The 27,872-nt window shown below is 47.4% G+C and overlaps 1 protein-coding gene across 1 annotated transcript in view; it reads right to left on the bottom strand.

Annotated features, from left to right (window-relative positions):
- The window catches only part of SMIM10L3 (small integral membrane protein 10 like 3), a 358,844-nt gene that overhangs the window by 75,064 nt on the left and 255,908 nt on the right, over positions 1-27,872 (bottom strand). The window contains exon 4 of the mRNA XM_078665141.1: positions 27,521-27,680. Within this exon, the coding sequence (XP_078521267.1) occupies positions 27,521-27,680 (160 nt within the window). The remainder of the gene's footprint in view (positions 1-27,520; positions 27,681-27,872) is intronic.

Raw genomic sequence — 27,872 nt, 5'->3', positions numbered from 1 at the left:
CTAAACACCAATCTGCGTCAGAAACCATTAGACAGTTGCACTGGCTGCCTGTGAGGAACAGAATTAAGTTCAAGGCCCTTTGCCTAGTATATAAGGCTCTACACAATGTCGGACCTGCATTCTTTACTCAAAATCTCATCCCCTACAGCCCCTCCAGAACGCTACGCTCATCCAGTTCACATGAACTGGTGGTACCACGCACCAAATCTGTCTCATGGGGAGACAGAAGATTTCTTGTAGCTGCGCCTAAACTCTGGAACACCTTACCACACTCGATCAAAACAAGTACCTCCCTCTGGTCTTTTCGTAAGCAACTCAAGACCTGGCTTTTTAATCAATAAATTTTAGCTTCCCTATTGGTTAAACATTGCAGAGACTCTTAGCGCCGAGATGCCCAAGGGCCTTCGTTCGCGCTTTATAAGTGTTTTAATAAATAAATAAATAAATTCATACATTTATTATATTCCGCATCCTCGCTACAATTGCGCCTAGCCCTCAGAAATTCCCCATAAGGTATGGAGCGTATCTGATGCTGCGGATGAGAGCTAGAGGCATGTAGAACCGTGTTACAGGCTGTGGTGTTTCTAAAAAGCCTGCTATGAAGTGTGTTGTTCGCAACATACAACTCCACATCCAAAAATTCGATACGTGTAGTACTATGTGCCATGGTAAAGTTAATCTCCCAGTCATTAGTGTTCAGATAATCAAAAAAGGCCTGTAACAATTCTTCTGTACCTGACCAGAGCAGGATGCAGTCATCAATATACCGACCCCAAAAAATAATGGAGTTGATATATTTGGCCCCTTTGGGTCCCCAAATGAGGTCTGCCGCCAATGCCCCCATGAAGAGGTTGGCAAAAGAGGGAGAACATTTCGATCCCATAGCTACCCCCCTCTTTTGGAGGTACCAGACCAGATCGAACATGAAAAAATTATTCTCGAGAATTAGCTCCATCATGGATGTGAGCATGATAGTATGTTGCCACATTGTGGCCGGTCTATTGTTAAGAATTCAGAAGACCATCTTGTTTCCAGGTCAGTAGTTTACCATTGATGTTAATAGTAAGCGGTCCCATAGGGTTATGTGTCAACTTCTCATATCAATTGGAATCTTTAAGTTGGTCGGAAATTTCTTCGTGGTAATCAACCATGTCCATTACCATGACGTCCCCCCCCCATGTCCGCCTCCCTTATGATAATGTCCGGCTTGTTAGCCAAAACAGCGAGTGCCGTCCTCTCGCCTTGTGTCAAATTATCTTTGTACTTAAAAGCACGTTTGGTGTGAATGGTATTTAGTTCATTTAGATCCATCAATACATGTTTGTAGAAGTCATCAATAGCATTACCGCCGGGGAGGGTAGGAATCTATTTGGATTTTGATTTGAGCCCGCTGGTAATGCTAAGATCCGCCTCAATGTTAACTTCATCAAGAAGTCTGTCCATATTATATGGTGTATCCTCCAAATCAGTCATAGACAAGAGTAAGTGTGTTGCTTGGATATCCTTTATTGACAGAGCATCAGAGTCAAATAATACAGGGATATTCTTGGACATTGTGCCAGTATTTTTCTTATGTGCAAAGAGTTTTTTTAGTTTCAGAAGTCTGACAAATCTGAACAGATCAATCTTAGATTGACAAATATCACCTGTAGTGTATGGGTTAAAACTCAGGCCCCTACTAAGTAAAGAGGTCATGTCAGTAGTCAGGACTAAGGATGAGAGATGAATCACCTTGACTACTGCCCCAGGTGGTATCAGTCTCTGTTCGCACCGGACCTCAGTTTCCTCAGGTATTCTTCTGTGTTTTGCCCGCCTACCTCTGCGGTAATGATATTGATGACTTCTACAAACATGTATTGATGGATCTAAATGAACTAAATACCATCCACACCAAACGTGCTTTTAAATACAAAGATAATTTGACACAAGGTGAGAGGACGGCACTCGCTGTTTTGGCTAACAAGCCAGACATTATCATAAGGGAGGCAGAGAAGGGGGGTAACGTTGTGGTAATGGACATGGTTGATTACCACGAAGAAATTTCCAACCAACTTAAAGATTCCAATTACTATGAGAAGTTGACACATAACCCTATGGGACCGCTTACTATTAACATCAATGGTAAACTACTGACCTGGAAACAAGATGGTCTTCTGAATGATGACGAATACCTCTACCTGAAAGTCTTTAGGCCGACTTATCCTTGGCTTTACACCTTGCCTAAGGTACACAAACATCTTGCATTTCCACCTGGCAGGCCCATCGTATCCGGTATTGGGGGGCCCACGGAGAGGTTGGCAGAATATGTAGACCTCTTTCTGGGCCCTTTGGTACGGAATCTGCCATCCTATATACAGGATACTAAGCATATTCTGAGTACTTTGGCAGACTTAAATTGGCAACCGGGCACTATTTTAGCCACACTGGATGTAACATTACTGTATACCAGTATTAACCCTACTTTAGGTATACAGGCTGTTAACAAAATTCTCCACAATAGACCGGCCACAATGTGGCAACATACTATCATGCTCACATCCACGATGGAGCTAATTCTCGAGAACAATTTTTTCATGTTCGATCGGGTCTGGTACCGCCAAAAGAGGGGGGTAGCTATGGGATCGAAATTTTCTAGCTCTTTTGCCAACCTCTTCATGGGGGCATTGGAGGCAGACCTCATTTGGGGACCCAAAGGGGCCAAATACATCGACTCCATTATTTTTTGGGGTCGGTATATTGATGACTGCATCCTGCTCTGGTCAGGTACAGAAGAATTGTTACAGGCCTTTATGGATTATCTGAACACTAATGACTGGGAGATTAACTTTACCATGGCACATAGTACTACACGTATCGAATTTTTGGATGTGGAGTTGTATGTTGCGAACAACACACTTCATAGCAGGCTTTTTAGAAAAACCACGGCCTGTAACGCGGTTCTACAAGCCTCCAGCTCTCATCCGCAGCATCAGATACGCTCCATACCTTATGGGGATTTTCTGAGGGCTAGGTGCAATTGTAGCAAGGATGCGGAATATAATAAATGTATGAATGACATGAGTGGCCGATTCTCAAGGAGGGGGTATTCTGATACCACACTTCGAAAGGCACAAAAGAAAATTAGGAACATTACAGGTTCAGACACACTGAGACTGGATAAAACAATTAAAGCTAAGGACAATTGTGTCCGCCTTGTAACGGATTTTAACTCATTACATCATGCAGTTCGTAAGAGTCTCACGAAACACTGGAGCATTTTGAGGACAGACAAAGAGATACAGGATTTTATTCCAGATTCACCCCAAATAACGTTCAGGAAGGGCAGAACGTTAAAAAACAGGTTGCGTCCCACGATACCCAGGGGCACCAGGGATAGTACCTGGTTGACGCAACACAGTACAGGTTTTTTTAAATGTGGTTTCTGCTCAATGTGCAGGTGGGCTAAACACGGGACTAAGACCTTTACAGGCACCAATTGTGAGATCTTTGAGATTAGACAAAATGTGAACTGTACAACAAAATTGGTGGTCTATATCATTGAATGCTCATGTGGTAAATATTACGTGGGCAGCACAATAGGGCATTGAAAGATAGAATCACTGAGCACATCAGGGCCATTCAGAAACAAGACCCTTAGTATCCCGTGGCACTGCACGTGGCTACGTGTCATACACAGGAAGACGACACAAAAGTACGTTTCTTTGGGATTGAGTCAGTAGCAAACAGTGTGAGGGGAGGCAATAGAGAATTTAACCTACGACGCAAGGAGGCAATGTGGATTTTACGCTTGCGTACTGTGGGTCAGGGTCTCAATTACGACCAAGAACTACAATATTTTCTGGGGGACTAGGTATGCTATGATGACAAATGGGTCCCAGTTGTGAACCATATTTCAATTGTCACCAGATAGCACCACATACCTTTGTGATTGATTAGTTTCATTTTTGTTCGTATGTCACCACTGATCATCTAGGGACCTATTCCTCCTTCCCCCTTGTTTATTCTGGATGCTCATTCTTTAAATTCATGTTCGATATAGCTATGACGAACTTGCATGAGGTATTTGTTTTATAATTAAAGGGAACAGCAGAGGCACTTTGCAGGTAGATCGTGATGAAGTTATAAGAACGATCTCTGGAGTTATGTGTCAAGACTAAGAGCATATTACATTCATGAATGTCTTGCAACCTAGCGATATGAATCCAAATGTTCTTATTCATGATTTAATTAATGAATGAAAGGAGTATATAAACCGAAATGGAATACATATTGTTGTTATACATGCCTACAAAAATGGAAGGTAAAAGAGACTGTCATTTGTATGTAGGAGCGATCTGGAGAATTATGTTTTGATGACAGGAGCGTAATGTACTCAGGAGTTTTAAATAGGATTGATATACCAATGTGACTGTTCGTAAACAACATATTTTGCAAGAAATTATTTTTTAAATTGTGATTTAGACATTTTTTGTTCTTATATACGTATGTAGAATTGCAATGAGAGTAATAAGATGGTCACATGGATCTGAAGTCACCATGCACTGATATTCACTTGGGTGACGAGGTTGAGGGGTATCTTGTCTTAAATTGTGGAGATAATTAACCATGGAGTGTTAATGCCCACGATACCCATTCATTTTGATCTCGGATAAATATGCGGGTCGCTCTTCGGTATTATACGGCACAACTACACACTTTTGGTGTTTTCACACTTCAGGGTCAACATTCTAGTCTCCACCGAATGGGCGTGGAGATCCACTACCAGGGAGTTTTCAAAGCTGCGGTCTTCCGGTCACGTGTCACAACACACAGAACACAGTGAACCGGGGACCCGAGACACAACGTATGGAGAGCCTTTATCGAGTAAGTCTGGATTTGCGTATTGTATGTGCATACGCGAGTATTTAGGCCAGATTTGACACAGGACATTTTTTAACGGTCGCCTTTACTTATTGTTGTTTACAGATTGGTTTGTGCTGAAAGTTATCCGCTTCAGCCGGACGAGGGGTTTCCTGGGTTCCCTGAGAGAACTCGGTTTTATAGTTCAAGTTCAAGTTCAGGTATTTATAAAGCACACTACTCACCCAGAGGGTCTCAAGGCGCTGGAGGGAGGGGTTTACTTTTTATCGAATAGCCATGTTTTCAGTTCTTTTCTGAAGGAGATGTGATTCTGAGTAAGGCGGAGGTGGGTGGGGAGTGAGTTCCAGGTCTTGGCAGCCAGGAAGGAGAAGGATCTGCCACCCATGGTGGTTTTACGGATGCGCGGGACTGCGGCGAGGGCTTGATTGGATGATCTTAGTTGGCGGGTGGGATAGTAGAAGGACAGTCGGGTGTTGAGGCATTCGGGTCCTAGATTATAAAGGGACTTGTGTGCGTGGGTAAGAAGGCGGAAAGTAATTCTTTTGTTGACGGGAAGCCAGTGGAGGTTTTTTAAGTGACCGGTGATGTGCTCTTGGCGCGGGATGTCTAATATGAGTCTCGCTGATGCGTTTTGGATGCGCTGGAGTTTTTTCTGCAATTTTGTTGTAATTCCGGCGTAGAGTGTGTTGCCATAGTCCAGTCGACTCGTGACCAGTGCATGGGTGACAGTCTTTCTTGTTTCGAGGGGGATCCATCGGAAGATCTTTTTGAGAATGCGAAGGACGTTGAAGCAGGAAGACGATACGGCGTTGACTTGTCTGGACATTGAGGGAGGAGTCTAGAATGAAGCCAAGGTTACGTGCATGGTCTGTGGGTGAGGGCGCAGATCCCAAAGCGGAAGGCCACCAGGAGTCGTCCCAAGCTGAGGGGGATGATCCTAGGATGAGCACCTCCGTCTTGTCTGAGTTGAGTTTTAAGCGGATCTGTTTAATCCATTCGGCTACTTCTTTCATACCTTCGTGAAGGTTGTTTTTGGCGGTGTTGGGGTCTTTGGTGAGGGAAGGGATTAGCTGGGTGTCGTCATTGTAGGAGATGATGTTGAGGTTGTGTTGACGTGCGATGGAGGTGAGGGGACTCATGTAGACGTTGAAGAGGGTGGGACTGAGAGAGGAGCCTTGAGGTACGCCGCAGATGACTTCGGTGGGCTCTGAGTAGAATGGAGGGAGTCGGACTCTCTGTGTTCTCCCGGCTAGGAATGAGATGATCCAGTCCAAGGCTTTTCCTTGTATGCCAATGTTGTTGAGGCGTTGTATGAGGGTGTTGTGACAGACAGTGTCGAAGGCGGCGGAGAGGTCGAGTAGAATGAGGGCCACTGTTTCACCGTTGTCCAGGAGTGCTCGGATGTCGTCGGTCGCCGCAATGAGGGTGGTTTCGGTGCTGTGTTTGGCTCGAAAGCCGTTCTGTGAGGGATCCAGGGAGTTGTTGGATTCAAGGAAGGCTGCTAGTTGGCTATTGACGGCTTTCTCGATGACTTTGGCCGGGAAAGGGAGGAGGGAAATGGGTCGGTAGTTTTTCAGATCTGAGGGGTCTGCTGTTGGTTTTTTCAGAAGGGCGCTGAGTTCGGCGTGTTTCCATATTTCTGGAAAGGTGGCGGAGTCGAAGGAGCAGTTGATGACATCGCGGAGTTGGGGAGCGATGATGGAGTCAGCTTTGTTGAAGATGAAGTGGGGGCAGGGGTCAGAAGGTGAGCCAGAGTGGATTGAGTTCATGAGGCGAATGGTGTCTTCAATGGTGATTGGGTTCTAGGAGTTGAGGTAGTTAGTTGGAGGGGTGGGATCTGAAGTGGGTGGGGTGAGTTGGTCATTGGGAGTATTCTTGAAGCTGTTGTGGATGTCGGCAATTTTGTTGTAGAAGAAGGAGGATAGCGCATCGCAGAGGTCTTGGGAGTTAGTGATGTCGTTGGATGCTGCGGGAGGGTTGGTGAATTCTTTGACGATATTGAAGAGTTCCTTGCTGTTATGAGAATTGTTGTCGAGACGGTTCTTAAGTGCTGATTTCTTGGCGGATCGGATCAGTTGGTGGTGTTTGCGGGTGGCTGTCTTGAGGGAGTCCATGTTGTCTGAAGTTGGTTCTTTTCTCCAATTCTTCTCCAGGGTGCGGCATGTCTTCTTGGATTTTTTAAGGTCATCATTGAACCAGGGAGCTTTTTTGCTGGATGATTTCGACTGGTGTTTTTTCAGGGGTGCTAGTTCGTCCGCACTGTGGGTAATCCATTGCCTGAGGTTGGTGGCCGCTAGGTCTGGGTTCGTTGCCAGGGTGGGAATGTTTTGGCTGAGTGATGTGAGGAGTTGTTCGGTGGAGATTTTGTTCCATTTTCTTCGGGGAATGGGTTGTAGACGGTTGTGGGTCAGGGTTGTTTTGTAGCTGAAGTGAACACAGCTATGATCCGTCCAGTGGAGGGCTGTAGTATGATCGAAGGAGATGTGCTTGCTGGAGGTGAAGATAGGGTCGAGCGTGTGTCCGGCTATGTGAGTGGGGGTGTCAACAAGTTGTTTGAGTCCGAGATTGGACAGGTTGTCCAGAAGGGTGGTGGTGTTGTTGTCGTGAATGTTGTCAAGGTGGTAGTTGAGGTCTCCTAGAAGAATGTAGTTCTCAGAGGCGAGGGCGTGCGGGCTGACGAAGTCAGTGATGTCGTCACTGAATTGAGATCGGGTGCCTGGGGGCCTGTAAATGAGTGTTCCTCTAAGTGTGGTCCTGGGGTCGGTGTGGATCTGAAAGTGGAGGTGTTCGGCGGTTGCAAGATTTACGTCAGAGCTGGTTGTAATTTTGATGGTGTTTCTATGGACGATGGCGATGCCTCCTCCAGTTTTTTTATTGGTGCGGTCTTTTCGAATGATCTTGTAAGTGTCTGGTATGGCTATGGCGATGTCGGGGGCAGAAGATGTATTCATCCATGTTTCAGTAAGGAAGGCGATGTCAGGTGACGCAGTGTCGATTAGGTCCCAGAGTTCGGTTGCTTGTCTGTGGACCGAGCGGGTGTTCAGTAGGATGCATTTCAAGTCGTTGGGTTCGGAGCTGAGTGTGGAGGAGGTGTGTTTGGTGAGGGTCCTGAAGCAGTTGAACTTACAGGAGAGGCAGGAGAATGGGCCGTGGGTACGTCCTGGGGTAGCTTCGCAGCAAAGTGGGGTGCGTCCGGCGTTGAGGGCGAGGAGAGTAGCGGCATCATAAGTGACTCTGGGGGGTTGGGGGCGGCATGGGGCAGGGGGACGGGCGCTGGGCGCGGTCCAGGCGCAGACGGGCGTAGACGGGCTTACCTTTGGCGCACCTTCGGCGCGACTGGGGCGCGATCGCTGCGCGTGAACGCTGCGCGCAAATACTCCTGACATATATGGTGGTGAGGGGCGAGGGCGGGTCAGCTGGGAAGGCGGGAGCGGGGTGGAGACTAGGGCAGGGCGACCAACAACAACAACAACAAAATGGCCGGCGGCCTTACAGGATCGATCAGCTGCACTGTAACTGCAGAAATCGAAGGTATCCTCAGTGACACACAGCGCAAAGCGGCAAAGATAATGTGATGCCAGGCAGGCAGCAGTGCGCTTGGATAAATATGGTCAGGGCAAGCAGCGGAGCGGCGCTGAATAATTAAATCAAAGCAAAGCAATGATACACAGTACAGCGCGATGCAGCAATGATACACAGTACAGCACGATGCAGTCAAGTCAATGCAGTGTCAAGCAGCAATGCAGTAGCAGCCAGAGCGTAACGATACCCAACAGAGAGGCGAGGCGTGTCAGGGAGCAGCATGGGGAGCGGCCATGTCTGCAGGGAGCAGGACGTTTTATAAGGTAAATATCACTGTTTTAGCCCATTGAGTGGCTGTAGAAAGTGTATGGAGTCGCAAATTGGTCGACATAAACATGCAATCTTCTTGATATGGAATTTCACATAAGATTAAAAAATGGTCTCCATGTGTCTTTCCTTTTAGAGCGCCTAGTCATCTTTAGTCGCCCTCTAACTACTACCCAACGGATTACTCATCCATTCTTCGGGAATTCAACAAGGACACATATAGACTGTTTTACGGTATGTTGAGACTAATGACATAGTAACTATCGAACTTACACGGGGAGTTAGGGGAGGTCTTTTCCACATTTTATCTAGTTCACCTAGCTATCTTGTTTGTTTTCTCTTCTCCTCGTCTTTTATAGACTTTTACATTGTGAGTCTCTAATCAACCTTTATCAACTTCGGATTGTCGAGGGCCCTGCCGGGTCGGAAATATCACCGGTGGAGCGGTGAGCCATGTTTTATCCTCCGTTCACATGTCCTGTACTCACTCCGATCATGTGCTGTCTTATTGACTTATTAGTTCTAATCCAGGATTTTTTACCCCCTTTTTTCATTTTTCATATTTTTTATTTTGATAGACTGTAGGAGAGTAGGGTCTGCAATCCTATGATCACCCAGATTTTTGCTTTTTGCTGCACTGGTTTACGACTTTCCCTGGCTGTGGGCCTGCTAATCAGACCCACAGCCTAGCTGTTCTCTCTATCCAAATTGTACCCAGGTACTGAATTGGCACTGGGCCCTCTCCAAGTCCCTGTACCCAGGGCTGAGGTGCACCCAGAAGTCTCCCAGGGGCTGAAGCACGTATTGTGCCACCCCTGGATTGACTAACTAAAACTGACACAACTGGCTGCACGACAGCTGGGGCAAGGTGGTGTACTCACCCTTTGCTTTAGATATAGTATACCTATATCTAACCCTAAAATGGACACACAGATCTCCTATCAGTCACTCCTATGGCAGGCCTTAACAATCCTGAAGGCAGAGTGCTTGGAATCGTGTGAGATGGTGCTCTGGCATGAGCTGAGCCTGTCTGCGGCTTTCGGGATCCATCCCTTAGCCGTTTCCATGATATCGCATACCATATACTCTTAAGTGCATTATAATCCTCGCGGTTATGTGCCAACTCTGGTATCGCTTTATCAAAACATGTCGAGTAAGGTGTCATACGAATTGGAATACTAACCCCTCGCCAATTCTGGCGACGGGGTTAGCATTCCACCCTTCTAGAGGGACACGACATGCCTGTAACCTATAACCCGGTTAAAAGTCAGACAGAGCCTTAGCATCCACAAAATGGATGCTGCCACCGAGACACAAGTCTGCCCTCCTGCTGCTGGGAGTCCTCCCAGAGCAGGAGATAAGGACAAAGGGTTTCCTGCCAGGGGCGGTGCCAGCACCGTCCCAGACAGGGTTTTGTGTATTGTAGGTAGGCAGGGCTTTAGAGGAAGGTGACTGCAAGTAGCACCCCGGTGCTCACTGTGCATAGGCCGGCTTGAACCAGTTCCAGGGTCCCTCCAGACCCTGTGCTGGGGAAAAGCCCGCCAAGGAAGTGGGTGTAACCACCCCCCTCCTAGTCCCACCCATAGGGCAGGACTTAGTCGCGTGCCAGCCCCTTTTTACAGGATAAAGGTAGAGACTGGCCCCCTTCCAAATCAGATCATCTTTGAATCCTGAAACTACTTTCTGCGAAAGGAACTCAAGACTTCTTCCTAAGATTTCTCCCTTGTGACTAAGGAGTAGTCACCCTGCATCCGCAGGCACCATCTAAGAACACTGCGGTCTGCTGTAAGTCCTTCCTCCGGAATCCGACTGCCCAGCTCGACGAGAACCGGCTTCCCTGGCACCTCTGACCTCTACCCACCTCTACAGCCCAGCTGAGAACCGTGGGTGCGACGAGACCTCAAGGGACCGGCCATCTGCAAGACTGCACGACTTCTTTCCAGCAAGCCCGCCGAGTAATCTACTGGTGAGTGCTTTGGGGTCCGAGAAGCCCCGACTCTGAGCAGCTCCAGCTCCGAAGTGCAGCCCCCCAGCATCTCCACGATCTGCGTGGGGCCCTTCTGCTTTCCGCTGCTCACCGCGTTGTTTGGCTACTAGCCCGTTGGCTTGTGGCCTTCCTGACGACGCCCGACGACATTTCTGCTGCTGGTCTGGTTGCTCCAGACTGGCCCTTGCTCCCTTCCAGAAGAGGAGCACCCCGGACCCTCCTGGTCCACTCAAGACGCCATTTTGAGTCCACCGCGTGGGCTTGAATTAGCCAAGGCTTGTTGCCCAATCCTGGGTAACTTCGACGCCAACGACTTCATCCTTCGTGGGACAGCTCGCACCTCCATCCTGGTCGCCGACAACGCCTCCTGGTCCGAGAGACTGCAGAGCCCAGCAGTGCCCACTCACCTGACTGCGGTGACTTCGCCCGGTGCCATCCTGGTGCCCACTTAATCACTGGCTAGTGATTCAAGAACTTGGTCCCCTCTGCTTTCAGGTTTTCTTCTTCCTTGATCCAGGCTTGGATCCATCGAACTTTCCTTCACTGGTCGCCTGCCAGCAACTTCTTCCTTCCAGGCTCCTGGTCCGGCAACGAGATCCCCGACGTCTTTTCAGACCTATGCAGCTGCAGCCCCTGGGCTAGGTAACTTCGGCACTCCGGTGTCCCAGCATAGCCTCACTATCCAAGGGTCAGGATCCACTGTCATTTTCTCCCTACCAGGTCGGGTTCGCCCGTGAACACTAACTTTGTGAATTCTAGCTTCCATAGACTTTGTCCCGCATCCCGCGTGAGAGTGCACACTCTGCACCCGAGTCCCCTGGGCCTCCTAGTAGTAATCTAACGATTCCCTAGTCCAGTCCTAGCGATTCCAAAGCCTATTAGAACTGTTACTTACCTGCTAGTAATTCGCATTCCACTTTGAAAGTATATGGTTTTTCGTGCCCCTCGGGCATTTGTGTAACGTGCTAACTTAAAAGTATTTTCGTAAGAGTTTTGTTGTGTGCTTAGCACCCTGTCCTCATAAAGAGTACAGGGTTGTTGTGATTCTAATAAATACATTGTTTATTTTCATAACACTTGTGTGGTGTCCTTTCACTGGGTGTTCAAGGGGTAATGTGATGGTAAAACAGCTGGCTTAACACGCCCTCTAGAGTCTTAGCCTTAGACTGCTCGTATCCATGCTACTAGGATAGCTGGTCTATAAGGTTGACTTACAACCAATCATCAATAAGGGTTGTTTGGACTGATATATAGTGATCACTAGAATAGTGAGCACTGCACATCAGGCCAACTTCTCACATTGGTGAGCAGCGGTTGGGATTTGAGCTTGCTGTTGTTTTACCACACATGCCCTAAGAATATCTTGTGAAAGATCACATAAGTACTAAAGGTACATATAACTTAGCTTAGAATACTCTGAGTTCTACTGAACCAGCTGTTGTAGCTCCTAGGGCCTAGCACACCCTAAACTACAACTCTAGCAAGGGATCAGTAGGCAAACATATAGTGTAGGTAAGTGCACCACTTACACCTCACTAGAAAAGCATGTCGACTCAGGGGGACTCTACTGAGACTCCCCTGGTCAGTGTTGACCCTCCACAGGTCACTTCAAGATATGCAGCTCTCAGTTTTCAGGAGATGAGACAAATCTGTGTCTCCAGGAAACTGAAGCAGGGGTCTAACCCCACCATTCCCTTTCTGATAGGTCTCTTAGAGACATATGATGCCAGAAAGCTCTCTCAGTTACATGAGAGCATGCCAGCCTTAGAGGGAACCTCTGGGGATCCAGACCTCCCCAACACTGATTCAGCAGTTGAGGAGGAGGATCAGGAGGTACTCTCTGGGGATGAGGTAGACAAAGGTCTTGAGGTAGTCAGAAGGCTAACTAGGACCAACTTAGACTTACTTGGGCTAGGATCTGGGGGCCCCCCAGTACTAACCCGAAGTGGGCCTAACCTTGGAGTTAGGAGAGATAGATCTCTTTCTAGGGACTCCAATAGATCTCTGCACTCTAATGCCTCTTCTCAGGGGAGAAGGAATCCTCCACAGAGGAGATTTACTTCCCCTCAGAGAAAGGAGCATGAAGCTAGGATGAGACAAGCTGAACTGAGGATTGAAAGGGAAGAAATTGCCCTGGCCAAAGAGAAGCTTGCCCTGGCAAGAGAGCAGCAGATGAGTGGGCTAGCTCCCACTGGTGGCAGCAATCTCCCAAGAGATAGAGAGAAGGGTTTAGATACTAAACACCTGACTAAAATAGTGCCCCCCTTTAAGCAAGGGGATGACATCCAGAAATGGATGGCTGCTCTGGAGAGGGCCTGCACTGTGCAGAACATTCCCCAGAGTCAGTGGGCAGCTATACTGTGGCTCTCCTTTGATGGTAAAGGTAGAGATAAGCTCCTCACTACAAGAGTGGAGGATGCTAACAATTACCAGGTCCTGAAGAATACACTGGTTGATGGGTTTGGTTTAACCACTGAGCAGTACAGGTTGCTGTTCAGAGACACCCAGAAAACTCAGTCTCAGGACTGGTCTGATTTTGTGGATTGTGCCACTAAGGCTTTGGAGGGCTGGTTGCTGGGTAGCAAGGTTACAGATTACACAGGATTGTATAATCTAATGATGAGAGAACACATTTTGAACAATTGTCAGAACCAGTTGCTGCACCAGCACCTTGTTGATTCAGATCTGACCTCTCCCCAAGAATTGGGAAAGAAGGCAGACAAATGGGTCAGGACAAGGATCAAGCAGAACCAGAACCAGAACCAGGGTGGTCAGAAGAAAGCAGACCAGAAGGGTAATGTCAAGAATGAGCAAAATGACCAGAAGTCTTCACCAGGTCCCCAACAAACCAAAGAGGGTGGGGGTCAGGCTTCCCAGAAGAAGAAGACTCAAGAAGGCCAGTCCAAAAGGTGGTGCCAGTACTGCAAAAGTAAATCTCACTGGTTTAGTGAGTGCACCAAAAGAGGAGGAGGACAAACTCCTACCACTACAGCTCCTAAAGCAACTGCACCCCCTAGTACAGTCAGTAGTGGTAGTGTCACTCCCAAGGCATTAGTTGGGTTAACCTTGGGTACTGAGGGGTCTGACAACTTAGTTGGCACACTCACTCAGGCTGTCCTTGTCTGTACAGGGGATATGGATATGTCCCCTGAAATAAGTCCCAATACCTTGGGCAAATACAGGCAGACACCTTTGATTAATGGCAAAATGGCTCAGGCCTATAGGGACACTTGTGCCAGTGTCACCATGGTGACACCTAACTTTGTGGACCCTGGACAGATCATGCCAGGTACTGATTTCCTGGTGACCAATGCCAGCAATGTCACTACTAGTCATAGTGTGGCAATTGTAGCTTTCTCCTGGGGTGGAGTGAAGGGACAAAAGAAAGTTGTAGTCAGTTCAGACCTCCCAGTTGATTGTTTGTTGGGCAATGATTTGGAGTCATCACAATGGTCAGAAGTGGAGCAGAGGACTCACATGGAGATGTTAGGCTTGCCAGCACATGTGCTTGCTGTGACTAGGTCACAGGCCAGAAAATGCCCCACTGAACAGGTGCTGGATCCTGAAATTATGGACCAGACACCTCCCAAGAAGAAGAGCAGTAAGGGTAAGGCTTTGCCTTCCCCCTTGCCCCAGGTTGAGGATCAAGTCTCTGAGGAGGCTGATCTAGCAGAGCTGAGGGAAACTGAGCCTAAAGAGCTTGAACTTGATCAAGTTGAGTTTCTGGGCTCAGGGGGACCCTCCAGAGCAGACCTGGGGAAGGAACAGTTGAGCTGCCCTTCCCTTGAACCCCTCAGACAGCAGGCTGCTGCTGAGGCTGCAGGGAATGCCACAGGTGCCCACAGGGTATACTGGGAAGATGGACTCCTGTACTCTGAGTCAAGAGACCCCAAGCCTGGTGCAACCAGGAGGCTGGTCATCCCCTTGTCTCTGAGAGGTTTCCTTCTCACCTTGGCCCATGAGATTCCCCTTGCAGGTCATTTAGGTCAGACAAAGACTTGGGACAGGCTTGTCTCACACTTTCACTGGCCCCATATGAATGAGAATACCAAGGAGTTTTGTCGCTCATGTGTCACTTGCCAAGCCAGTGGTAAGTCAGGTGGCACAACAAAGGCCCCCCTCATACCACTACCTGTGGTGGGGGTTCCCTTTGAAAGAGTGGGGATTGACATTGTTGGTCCAATGGAACCCCAGACAGCATCAGGACACAAGTTTATACTGGTGGTGGTGGACCATGCCACCAGGTATCCTGAGGCTATTCCCCTTAGGACCACTACAGCCCCTGTAGTGGCAAGAGCCCTAGTTGGAGTGTTCTCCAGAGTGGGTTTCCCTAAGGAGGTCGTTTCTGACAGAGGTACAAACTTCATGTCAGGATATCTGACTGCCATGTGGAAAGAGTGTGGTGTGAACTACAAGTTCACCACACCCTATCATCCACAATGCAATGGGCTTGTTGAGAGATTCAACAGGACCCTGAAAGGGATGATTCATGGACTACCTGAACCTCTTAGGAGAAGATGGGATGTCCTGATCCCCTGCCTCTTGTTTGCTTACAGAGAGGTCCCACAGAAGGGGGTTGGCTACAGCCCTTTTGAGCTTCTGTATGGGCATCCTGTAAGGGGACCCCTGTGTTTGGTGAAGGAAGGATGGGAGAGACCTCTCAAAAAGCCTGCAACCAACATAGTGGACTATGTACTTGGTCTCCGCTCCAGGATGGCTGAGTACATGGAAAAGGCATCTAAAAACCTTGAGGCCAGCCAGGAACTTCAAAAAGCTTGGCATGACCAAAAGGCTGTACTGACTGTGTACCAGCCAGGACAGAAGGTGTGGGTGCTGGAGCCAGTGGCCCCAGCAGCTCTGAAAGACAAATGGTCTGGGCCCCACACCATCATTGAGCAAAAGGGAGAGGTTACCTACTTGGTGGACCTTGGAACTCCCAGGAGCCCTCTCAGAGTGCTCCATGTTAACAGGCTCAAAGCATATGTTGACAGGAAGGACATGAGCTTGCTCATGGCCACAGATGAGGGACAGGAGGAAGAGAGTGACCCTCTCCCAGACCTGCTCACTCAGAATCCTGATGATGGATCAGTTGATGGTGTTGTCTTTTGTGGCAGCCTCACTGAACATCAGCAACAGGATTGCAGGCAAGTTCTGCAATCCTTTCGACATATGTTCTCTCTGACACCCAGCCAAACTGATTGGTGTACCCATGATGTTGACACTGGAGACAGTCTGCCTGTCAAGAGTAAAATCTACAGACAGCCTGATCATGTTAGAGACTGCATCAAAACTGAAGTGCAGAAAATGTTGGAACTGGGAGTCATTGAGCCCTCAGATAGCCCTTGGGCTAGCCCAGTAGTTCTAGTGCCAAAGCCTCACACCCAGGGTGGTAAGAGAGAGATGAGGTTTTGCGTAGACTACAGAGGCCTCAATGCAGTCACTAAGACTGATGCCCACCCAATACCAAGAGCAGATGAGCTTATAGATAGATTGGCTTCTGCCAACTTCTTAAGCACATTTGATTTGACAGCTGGGTATTGGCAAATCAGGTTAGCTGAGGAAGCCAAACCTAAGACAGCATTTTCTACCCCTGGAGGGCATTATCAATTTGTGGTAATGCCCTTTGGACTGAAAAATGCACCTGCCACCTTCCAAAGGTTGGTGAATCAAGTCCTCACTGGGCTGGATGACTTCTGTGCAGCTTATCTTGACGATATTGCTGTCTTTAGCTCCACCTGGGAGGATCACCTGGTCCACCTGAGGAAAGTGTTAGAGGCCCTGCAAAAGGCAGGCCTCACTATCAAGGCCACAAAGTGCCAGATAGGGCAGTCACAGGTTGTCTACCTGGGCCACCTTGTAGGTGGAGGCCAGGTTCAGCCACTGGAGAGTAAGATACAGGCCATCAAGGACTGGACTCCTCCAATCACCCAGACTCAGGTTCGAGCTTTCTTGGGCCTGACTGGGTACTATAGGAAGTTTGTCAGAAATTATGGGTCCATAGTGACCCCCCTTAATGACCTGACAAGCAAAAAGATGCCAAAGAAAGTTCAGTGGACAGCAAGCTGTCAGAAAGCATTCAATGACCTAAAGCAGGCCATGTGCACAGCACCTATCCTCAAGAGTCCAGATTACTCCAAGCCATTCATTGTCCAAACAGATGCTTCTGAGTTGGGTGTGGGAGCTGTTCTGTCTCAACTGAATTTTGATGGTAATGATCAGCCTATTGCTTTCATTAGCAGGAGGTTGACACCCAGAGAGAAAAATTGGTCAGCTATTGAGAGGGAGGCCTTTGCTGTGGTCTGGGCCCTGAAGAAGCTGAGGGCCTACTTGTTTGGCACTCACTTCACCATTCAGACAGACCATAAGCCCCTCTTGTGGCTAAATCAGATGAAGGGTGAAAACCCCAAACTGCTTAGGTGGTCCATTTCCCTACAGGGGATGGATTTTACAGTGGAGCATAGACCTGGGACTGATCACAGCAATGCTGATGGGCTCTCCAGGTATTTCCACTTAGAGCAAGAAGACTCACCTGGTCAAGGTTAGCTTATTGTCCCAAAGTTTGGGGGGGGGTCATGTAGGAGAGTAGGGTCTGCAATCCTATGATCACCCAGATTTTTGCTTTTTGCTGCACTGGTTTACGACTTTCCCTGGCTGTGGGCCTGCTAATCAGACCCACAGCCTAGCTGTTCTCTCTATCCAAATTGTACCCAGGTACTGAATTGGCACTGGGCCCTCTCCAAGTCCCTGTACCCAGGGCTGAGGTGCACCCAGAAGTCTCCCAGGGGCTGAAGCACGTATTGTGCCACCCCTGGATTGACTAACTAAAACTGACACAACTGGCTGCACGACAGCTGGGGCAAGGTGGTGTACTCACCCTTTGCTTTAGATATAGTATACCTATATCTAACCCTAAAATGGACACACAGATCTCCTATCAGTCACTCCTATGGCAGGCCTTAACAATCCTGAAGGCAGAGTGCTTGGAATCGTGTGAGATGGTGCTCTGGCATGAGCTGAGCCTGTCTGCGGCTTTCGGGATCCATCCCTTAGCCGTTTCCATGATATCGCATACCATATACTCTTAAGTGCATTATAATCCTCGCGGTTATGTGCCAACTCTGGTATCGCTTTATCAAAACATGTCGAGTAAGGTGTCATACGAATTGGAATACTAACCCCTCGCCAATTCTGGCGACGGGGTTAGCATTCCACCCTTCTAGAGGGACACGACATGCCTGTAACCTATAACCCGGTTAAAAGTCAGACAGAGCCTTAGCATCCACAAAATGGATGCTGCCACCGAGACACAAGTCTGCCCTCCTGCTGCTGGGAGTCCTCCCAGAGCAGGAGATAAGGACAAAGGGTTTCCTGCCAGGGGCGGTGCCAGCACCGTCCCAGACAGGGTTTTGTGTATTGTAGGTAGGCAGGGCTTTAGAGGAAGGTGACTGCAAGTAGCACCCCGGTGCTCACTGTGCATAGGCCGGCTTGAACCAGTTCCAGGGTCCCTCCAGACCCTGTGCTGGGGAAAAGCCCGCCAAGGAAGTGGGTGTAACCACCCCCCTCCTAGTCCCACCCATAGGGCAGGACTTAGTCGCGTGCCAGCCCCTTTTTACAGGATAAAGGTAGAGACTGGCCCCCTTCCAAATCAGATCATCTTTGAATCCTGAAACTACTTTCTGCGAAAGGAACTCAAGACTTCTTCCTAAGATTTCTCCCTTGTCACCCTGCATCCGCAGGCACCATCTAAGAACACTGCGGTCTGCTGTAAGTCCTTCCTCCGGAATCCGACTGCCCAGCTCGACGAGAACCGGCTTCCCTGGCACCTCTGACCTCTACCCACCTCTACAGCCCAGCTGAGAACCGTGGGTGCGACGAGACCTCAAGGGACCGGCCATCTGCAAGACTGCACGACTTCTTTCCAGCAAGCCCGCCGAGTAATCTACTGGTGAGTGCTTTGGGGTCCGAGAAGCCCCGACTCTGAGCAGCTCCAGCTCCGAAGTGCAGCCCCCCAGCATCTCCACGATCTGCGTGGGGCCCTTCTGCTTTCCGCTGCTCACCGCGTTGTTTGGCTACTAGCCCGTTGGCTTGTGGCCTTCCTGACGACGCCCGACGACATTTCTGCTGCTGGTCTGGTTGCTCCAGACTGGCCCTTGCTCCCTTCCAGAAGAGGAGCACCCCGGACCCTCCTGGTCCACTCAAGACGCCATTTTGAGTCCACCGCGTGGGCTTGAATTAGCCAAGGCTTGTTGCCCAATCCTGGGTAACTTCGACGCCAACGACTTCATCCTTCGTGGGACAGCTCGCACCTCCATCCTGGTCGCCGACAACGCCTCCTGGTCCGAGAGACTGCAGAGCCCAGCAGTGCCCACTCACCTGACTGCGGTGACTTCGCCCGGTGCCATCCTGGTGCCCACTTAATCACTGGCTAGTGATTCAAGAACTTGGTCCCCTCTGCTTTCAGGTTTTCTTCTTCCTTGATCCAGGCTTGGATCCATCGAACTTTCCTTCACTGGTCGCCTGCCAGCAACTTCTTCCTTCCAGGCTCCTGGTCCGGCAACGAGATCCCCGACGTCTTTTCAGACCTATGCAGCTGCAGCCCCTGGGCTAGGTAACTTCGGCACTCCGGTGTCCCAGCATAGCCTCACTATCCAAGGGTCAGGATCCACTGTCATTTTCTCCCTACCAGGTCGGGTTCGCCCGTGAACACTAACTTTGTGAATTCTAGCTTCCATAGACTTTGTCCCGCATCCCGCGTGAGAGTGCACACTCTGCACCCGAGTCCCCTGGGCCTCCTAGTAGTAATCTAACGATTCCCTAGTCCAGTCCTAGCGATTCCAAAGCCTATTAGAACTGTTACTTACCTGCTAGTAATTCGCATTCCACTTTGAAAGTATATGGTTTTTCGTGCCCCTCGGGCATTTGTGTAACGTGCTAACTTAAAAGTATTTTCGTAAGAGTTTTGTTGTGTGCTTAGCACCCTGTCCTCATAAAGAGTACAGGGTTGTTGTGATTCTAATAAATACATTGTTTATTTTCATAACACTTGTGTGGTGTCCTTTCACTGGGTGTTCAAGGGGTAATGTGATGGTAAAACAGCTGGCTTAACACGCCCTCTAGAGTCTTAGCCTTAGACTGCTCGTATCCATGCTACTAGGATAGCTGGTCTATAAGGTTGACTTACAACCAATCATCAATAAGGGTTGTTTGGACTGATATATAGTGATCACTAGAATAGTGAGCACTGCACATCAGGCCAACTTCTCACATAGACCTATACCGGTTTCACGACACGAACGCAAGGTATGTTACTATTGGTTGTTCTCCACGCTTGGGGAGCAAGGTGTGATCGGGATCCCTTGGTATTTTAGGATCGAGTCACACGTTACGTTGTACCGGGCACACGATTATTTTGAATGACCATTGAGTATAACAGTGGTCATTTCTGGCACTTTCATATTTTAGCTTGTACTTTTAAAATCGTGTGCATGTAAGTCCGGATTGGGCTATAATTTTGATAATAGCCGCATATAGAGAGTACACCACAACGTAAAGACCGACTCACTGGGTGACACTATTGTAACCTCCTTGAGCACCTGGTAATATGAATGGATGCTATGTATGTCATACACTGATATGATAAGTATACCAAATGTTCTATTGTATATATTTTTGTATCTTTCCCAGCTCTGAGGAGTCGCGAACATTCTGTTCCAAACGCGACGAAACACGTGTCGGCTGGTTGTGGAACAATTAAACTCTTGAAAATGTTGGTGTCGAGAGAACTTACGAACATTGTTGTCTTTGTCCTTACTAGTTTAAATTGTGCATGTACCTACAGGAATGTTATTAACCAATGATTATGTGTGCATAGGCAAATTTTGCTAATAGTTAGTTTGTGTGTCTGTTGTCACAGACACTCTTTTGAGCAGTCATAGGGTTTTCCCGCTCGCCAGTTGCACCATACAGATATCTTGGAATCACACACATTTTTGCGTACACCGAAGGCAGAGCGCCCATTGACGCTTCTGAGAACGAAATAACCCTTTGTAGCTGAGTTTACCTCTATGAGTGACATGTTAGTAGATGCCAGCCCAGATATGACTGATTCATGGACTAATAGGATTTAACCCATTACACATTTACTGTCTAGTCCTGCAGAGAAGGGATTTAAGCCTGGCACCTTATATCCGGTGGGGAAAATCTTTCCTTTAATTGCCCTCAACGTTGGGATTGATTCTATCCATATGCATTTAGGCAAGGATTAAGGATAGATTAAGCTTATTTTGTACACAAGCAATCTTGGCATGTGAACTGTACAATTGTATATCCATTGTTTTCTGTTAATCATGTAGTCCCGAAGTAAGCGATTCTAGCCTGGTATGATAGACCTAGCTGTGGCAAATCTATTCAGGATCTGCCCTCGACATTGGGACTTGATTCTATTAGTAGGCATTTATTGCATTATTTGGGATAAAACAAGCGTACTTTGCACTCAAGCATTTTTGCATTTGATTTGTATATTTGCACATTAATTGCATTTGTATAAACAATGCTATGCCGCTTAAAATAATGATGCTTTTAACTTATGACATTTTTATCATCATTTAATTCCACATGTGATATTAAGATATTTCGGTGTTTTTAAGGCATTTTTATGACAGTCATTCTGTAAATCCCGGAAATTTGAGAGTCAAACTGTTGCCAGTAATTCTTCTATGTCTATTATTATGCCTCTCACATGGTTGTTTGTGAATAAGCACTGTCAATTTAAATTTGGAGCTCACTAACATTGCATTGTCATGTGAACAAGGCTCGGACGAGCCGAAACGTTATGGCGACTTACTTGGAATAAAATTCATTTGCACTACCTTCTGGTCCGTGTCCGCTGAGCTGAAGGCGAAGGTGATTAACCTGCTGACTTGTCACGGATGTGAAGATATATATATATATATATATATATATAATTATTTTTTCACTGAAAAAAACATAGGTTTCAGGGACGTTATAGTTAGAAATTAGCATTTAAAAAATCTTAGAAATTCACTGTAAAACACACAGGTTTCAGGGACGTTATAGTTAGTTGAACATTTCACTTGTACAAAACCAGAGAAATTTGGCTGTTATAGTTAGTTCAGCTAACTATAACTCGCGCCCCCGCCATGCACTGCTGATGACGTCACATATTACACCATTCATGACATGGTCAGTGACATCACTGATGACATCTCAAATGACATCACTGATGACAACATCCAGTGACTGTGCGTTTCTATAAAGTTTAAATATGTTTTATATATATGACAAGGTGTATTGAAGAATGAGTGGGTGTATAAGTGTCTGGATGGATGATTTAGTAGGTGCATAACTGACTGTATAAGTGAGTGATTAAATGTGTCCTACTGAATGTATGGGTTAGTGACTGATACAGACATTCACACTGTTTAGTTTGTCAGTTGGTGTGTAAGCGGTTGCATGGGTTGGTGAGTAGCTAAATGAGGATCTTTATGGGTTATTGATTGGTTGTCTGAGTATCTGTATGGGTGCCTGAGTGTCTGTGTGGGAGAGTGGGGGTATGACTCTGCATAGATGTGGGAGTGGATGATTCACCGGGTGTATGGGTTCAAGAGTGCATCGGTGAAGGGCTGTATGGATGGGTGAGTATGTGTATGGGTGTGTTAGTGAGTGAATAGATGCTTCAGTGGTACATGTGTGAGTAACTGCATATGTGAAAGGCAGTATATGTGAGTGTTGGAGTGTATACATGACTATATGTGAGAGTGAGTGATTGTGAAAGTGGCTATATGGATCAGTGTGTGCTTGTATTAGTTATTGTATAAGAGTATAAGTATGAGTTAGTATATGTTTGAATAAGTGAGGTGGTGTGTGTATAACTGTATAGGTGAGTAAATGAGAGTGTGATTGATTGTTTGCATGACTGACTAGGTGTGTGAGTAACTCTATGGATGAGTGGCGGTGTGTGAGTGCCTGTATAGATATGTGAGTGCATATGATAATGCCGTATTGATGGTTGACTGCATGTATGAGTGACTGTATGGGTGAATGAGTGGATCTGTGTGTAGACCTAGGAATTAGTGAGTTGGGTATGTACCCAACTGGTATTGGTGTGACTATGGTTTTAAAAATGGTAGTCTGTATTTTAGATTGGATGTATCAAAGGCTATATTAGGGTATGAGGAGGTGCATCAGATTATCAAGTCCACATTTGTAAAGTCCACATTTGTAAAGCGCACAATCACCCGTATGGGTCTCTAGGCGCTGGGGGCCGTCGGGAAGATTAAGCGAGCTATTGCCCAGAGTCACATGGTGCTGGGCTAACCTGCCGCCGGAGCCGGGGATCGAACCGTGGTCCCCAGATTCCAGCGGCAGACGCCCTGGCCGCGGCGCCACACCTCTTCCAAGTGGATGATGTCATCACTGATGTCATTTGAGATGTCATCAGTTATGTAATATGTGACGTCATCAGCAGTGCATTGCAGGGACGCAAGTTATAGTTAGCTGAACTAACCATAACGGACGAATTTCTCTGGTTATGTACGAGTGAAATGTTCAGCTAACTATAACGTCAGAGAAACAGTAACACAAAATAGCAACAAGTTACTATCTGATTCACAGAGGATCCCGAAACCGTTAGCGTCGACGACGCGGAAAAAAGGGAACTGATGTCATCACGCCGACGTAGGCCTAATAAGGGGTCGGTGACGTCAGACGGAGTCGCGTGCGATGCCGCGTTCCTATGACGTCGTCCACGCCGGCGTGCTACAAAGAAAAAATTCCGAACGTTGCTGACGCAAGGGGGATATTCACAAGGTGATGTATCTATCAGAAACCTGTAGTTTTTTCAGTGAATTTCTAAGGTTCTTTAAATGCTAATTTCTAACTATAATGTCCCTGAAACCTATGTTTTTTTAGTGAATTTCAAAGGTTTTTTAAATGCTAATTTCTAACTATGCCTACAAAGGTAGGACATGTGAAGAAAGAAGAAGAAAATCGCAGAAAGAAGTAAGACAAATGCAGAAAGAGGCAACAGAAGTCCAGAAAGATGAAGAAAAGTGCAGGAAGAAGCAAGAGATGTGCAGAAAGAACCCCCAGAGAAGCAGAAAGTCCTCCTGTGCACCCAACTTTTTGCTGACGGGTACTGGTGGTAACTGACTCTTACTAACCAGGCATAGAGCCGTGCTATGCTACAAGACACTTAGAATACAGTAAAAACACCTACATACACTAGGGAACACTATGCGTTGGTGTACCCCTGTGATTAGCATAACCTCCTCTGTATTGGCCATGAGTTAATGCCTGGGTCATTGCATGAGTACATGAGTAGTGGATGGATGATTAGAGTGCTACAAGGAGAGTGCATGGTGATTTTGTAAGTGCTTGAATTTTGGCAGAGTTATTGGATAAGTACATGGTGCTGTCAGGGTGATTGGAGGAGTGAATGGGTAGTGACAGGGTGATGGCTTGACTGCATGGGTACTACCTGGGCAATTTCAGGACTGAATCAGCACTGTGTAGGTGGTTAGAGGTCTGCATGGGTAGTGCACAGGGGATTGTAGCAGTGCATGTGTTAGTGCCTGGGCCATTGCATAAGTACATGGGTACTGACTGGATGATTAGAGTACTGCAAGGAGAGTGCATGGTGAATTTATAAGTGCTTGGGTTTTGGCGGAGTGATTAGATAAGGACATGGAACTGGCTGGGTGATTGGAGGAGTGCATGGGTAGTGACAAGGAGATGGCTGGACTACTTCAATAGTGCTCAAGGGATTGTAGCAGTGCATGTGTTAGTGCATGGGTCTTTGCATGACTGCATGGGTAGTGACTGGATAATTAGAGTGCTACAAGGAGAGTGCATGGTGAATTTATAAGTGCTTGGGTTTTGGCAGAGTGATTGGCTAAGTACACACATGTCACATCAGGCCCGCCCCCTCCCTTCACCGCCGTGCAAATGCGCCCCCTGGTGGGTTTTAAGTTGGGGGATTAATTCCCCTTGAATTCTGAGGGTCCCTGGGGGCCAACTAGTCCACCAGGTACCTCCAGTAAGAGCCCCAGACCTGCGTTGCAGAGAGGTGGTGCAAAGCCACACCCCTTTTTATACCTCTCTGCAACACAGCTCTGTGGCACTTACCGGAGGTACCTGGTGGGCTAGTTGGACCCAAGGGACCCTCAGGATACAAGGGGACTCAACCCCCCAACTTAAAACGGGCCACAGAGCGTGTTTGTACACCTGTCACATCAGGCCCCGCCCCCTGCCTTCACCACTGTGAACACACGCCACATGGATCGTTTTAAGTTGAGGAATTAAGTCCCTTTAAATCCTGAGGGTCCCTGGGGTCCAACTCGCCCACCAGGTATCTCCAGTAAGCACCACAAGGCTGCATTGCAGAGAGGTGGTACGAGGCCATGCCCCTTTTACACCTCTCTGCAATGCAAAGGCGAAGCATAACCAGTTGGTTGCGACTGTATATCTGAGGATTCTCAAGGTGAGAGCAGGATCGGGCAGCGTGGCTGGTGCTGGCCTCATCCGGAATGCTGACGGGCGCAGACAGGCTTGCCTTAGGCGCGCCCGCTACGTGCATCCACGCAGCGCGCATACTTATGGGGAATCCCCTCCAACAACTAGAGAGCGCACTGAGCAAAATGGCGTCTCTAGCTGTCGACCAGGAGAGAACCAAAAATGGCAGCCGGTCTCAGGTAAGTGTGTAAGTCTTCTATCACAGAGCGCCCAAAAAGTAGTCTAAAACATCAGATTCAAACAGTGCAAATTCGCAACAAATAAAATCTTTAGCAATGATGTTAAAATAGGTTCAAAGCGATTAACGTGCAAATGAGCAAAGAGAACTGACGAGAGCAAACCGCCCAAGGCACTGATATCCGCGCAACATACATACTTATGGGGAGGTGTGGAGGTAGACCTGGCAACGGCTCTGCAGAACCATTCCTGGAATGTCTGTTTCCCACTTGTCTTGTCAATCCTCGACAGACGAAGTTAAGTCAAAGTCATTGTAGGCTTCTACTTCTTTTTGTGCTTCTTCCCAGAGTATCCCGAGGACCTTGAGTGCGACGAAGAAGACTTGGGGCTCCTGGAACGGTCCCGCCACCTTCATTTTCTGCATTGAGACCAAGACCTCCTAGGAGTCACAGTAGATGGCGTCCACTCCCGAACCGCAAGCAGTTTTAGGCGGCTCCCTCAAAGCCTTCGGTGCCATGACCGGCAGTCCGAGCACAACCTCAAGTTGTGGTTGCTCTTGAGACACCATAAGCACACAAGGTGCGGGTCTGTAACAGACATGGGGTGGTGAAAGGCGCCACTCGGCTTGAACCCTAATTTTAAAGAGGAGATTCCCATGACACACAAGAAAAAATCTTCAACAAAACGTCTATCAAAAAGAGACAGAAGGATAGCTCGTCTACAGATCGGCATTAACTGGAATGGAAAGAAAAGAACTGACATCCAAGCCTATGTGGCGCCTATATAGGTGACCGTGATGTCACATCCGGCTCAGTACGGAACCGAATGGAGTCACCTGAGGGTACGCAGGGGTACTGCTCATGCAAAAGTTTCTGGATCTAGTCTGACACCTGGGACATTCAAAGGTAAGGAATCTGCAGCTAGAAGTCTCTATCAGATCCAGTCACCAAACACAATCATCATGAGGATCAGTGATGGACATCTGACCCTCACACTCTCTGCACGGCTTGAACCCAGGTTTACAAGGTGAAGACATTTTTCCCTGCAACAGTGTTAAAATTCAGGAAAAAAACATTGAAACAATCCTAATTATATGGAAAATCTATCAGAAAACCGTTATGCGTCAAAGGTGTGGAAATAGGGAACTGACGTCAGCATGGCTTCGTATGGCTCCAAGGACGTCGCGCAGTGCTACATGGGGAGCCATGGGCATTGTGACGTGGGAGAGCTGCAAGATAGGATTCTGTGAAATTCCTCCACATTGGGATAGTCAAAAGGTGAGGAATCGGTAGATGTATCCATCAGAAACACATTTACTTGCCATTCTGCTGTATATCTTCTGGTCAATGTGCTTTCATCTCATGGCTGCTCAGCCTTTTACTTGATGGCCCTTAAATATTTATCTTATAACAAAAAGGCACATTCCTTAACCGCATGTGTGCGGGCGGAATTCCGCCCGTACGCTTAGTTTTTCAAAATCGCATGTTACGTGACGAGCTGGGCTCGTCATGAGCGTGCGAGGAGGCTACCTCATGACGAGCCCAGCTCGTCATGAGCGTCGAAGGGGTTAACAGGCCCTGGTCAGTGGCTGGCTCTCAGCAATATATTGGATTGTCACTCTGGCTCATATCCTGTCGTCACCCTGTTAAATAAACACTAGTCACAGTATATTTATTGGGTACCAGGCCTGAAATGACCTGTTACACTGTGTTAAACCTACAGGTTACCCTGCTTTGTTTGTGCTCAACACTCTACACCTGCTGGTTACTGTATTATGAATGAAGCAATCACCCTTTAGTAGATGTGTTGGTCAGAAATAGAAGCATAGGCTCTCACATTTTCCAAATACTTCTGCAATTGGCGTGTCAAGGAACTAACAAACTTCTCCATTAGTAAATGATTAAATGGGAGTCAGTAACTTTCTGTTTCTTAGGATGGTGGCGAAACTCTCCACTGATTGTGGTTCTGTCTTCTGACAAAATTGTCTAGCATTGCACGGTGGTGGGTACATGTGGACTGTCAGTCCGTTTGGTCCTAAGCATATGATCAGTGTTATGAAAGTGAAAGTGTTTAAACAGTACAGTGTGATAGGAGAAAGAATACATTTCAACATACCTTTTCATATATGTAGTCCAAAATGTTTGGTTGATTGTATATTACAGCCAGAAATATGAGATTTCGCTTGCTTTCATCTAGTGTACAGGGGTCAAAAAGGTGTTGCTTGATCAAATAATGCAAGACATCAACATATCCCAGCTGAACACTCTGCAGGGCTCTATAAACATAATTAATATTGCAAGTAGTGAGTACAAAATAATTAACCTTGCATCAAAAAGGGTCAACATGGAAGTTACTAAGGAAGTCATAATCTGTAAATCAAGCCAACTGTTGTGGAAACGAGGGGTAAGAAGTTATTTAATCTGCTTTTTAAAACAATAATTGAAGATACACCTTTAGTTTAAAATAA

The sequence above is a fragment of the Lissotriton helveticus genome, chromosome 10, assembly GCF_964261635.1.
Source record: "Lissotriton helveticus chromosome 10, aLisHel1.1, whole genome shotgun sequence".
NCBI lineage: Eukaryota > Metazoa > Chordata > Amphibia > Caudata > Salamandridae > Lissotriton > Lissotriton helveticus.
This window is presented reverse-complemented; position numbering and strand designations above follow the sequence as displayed.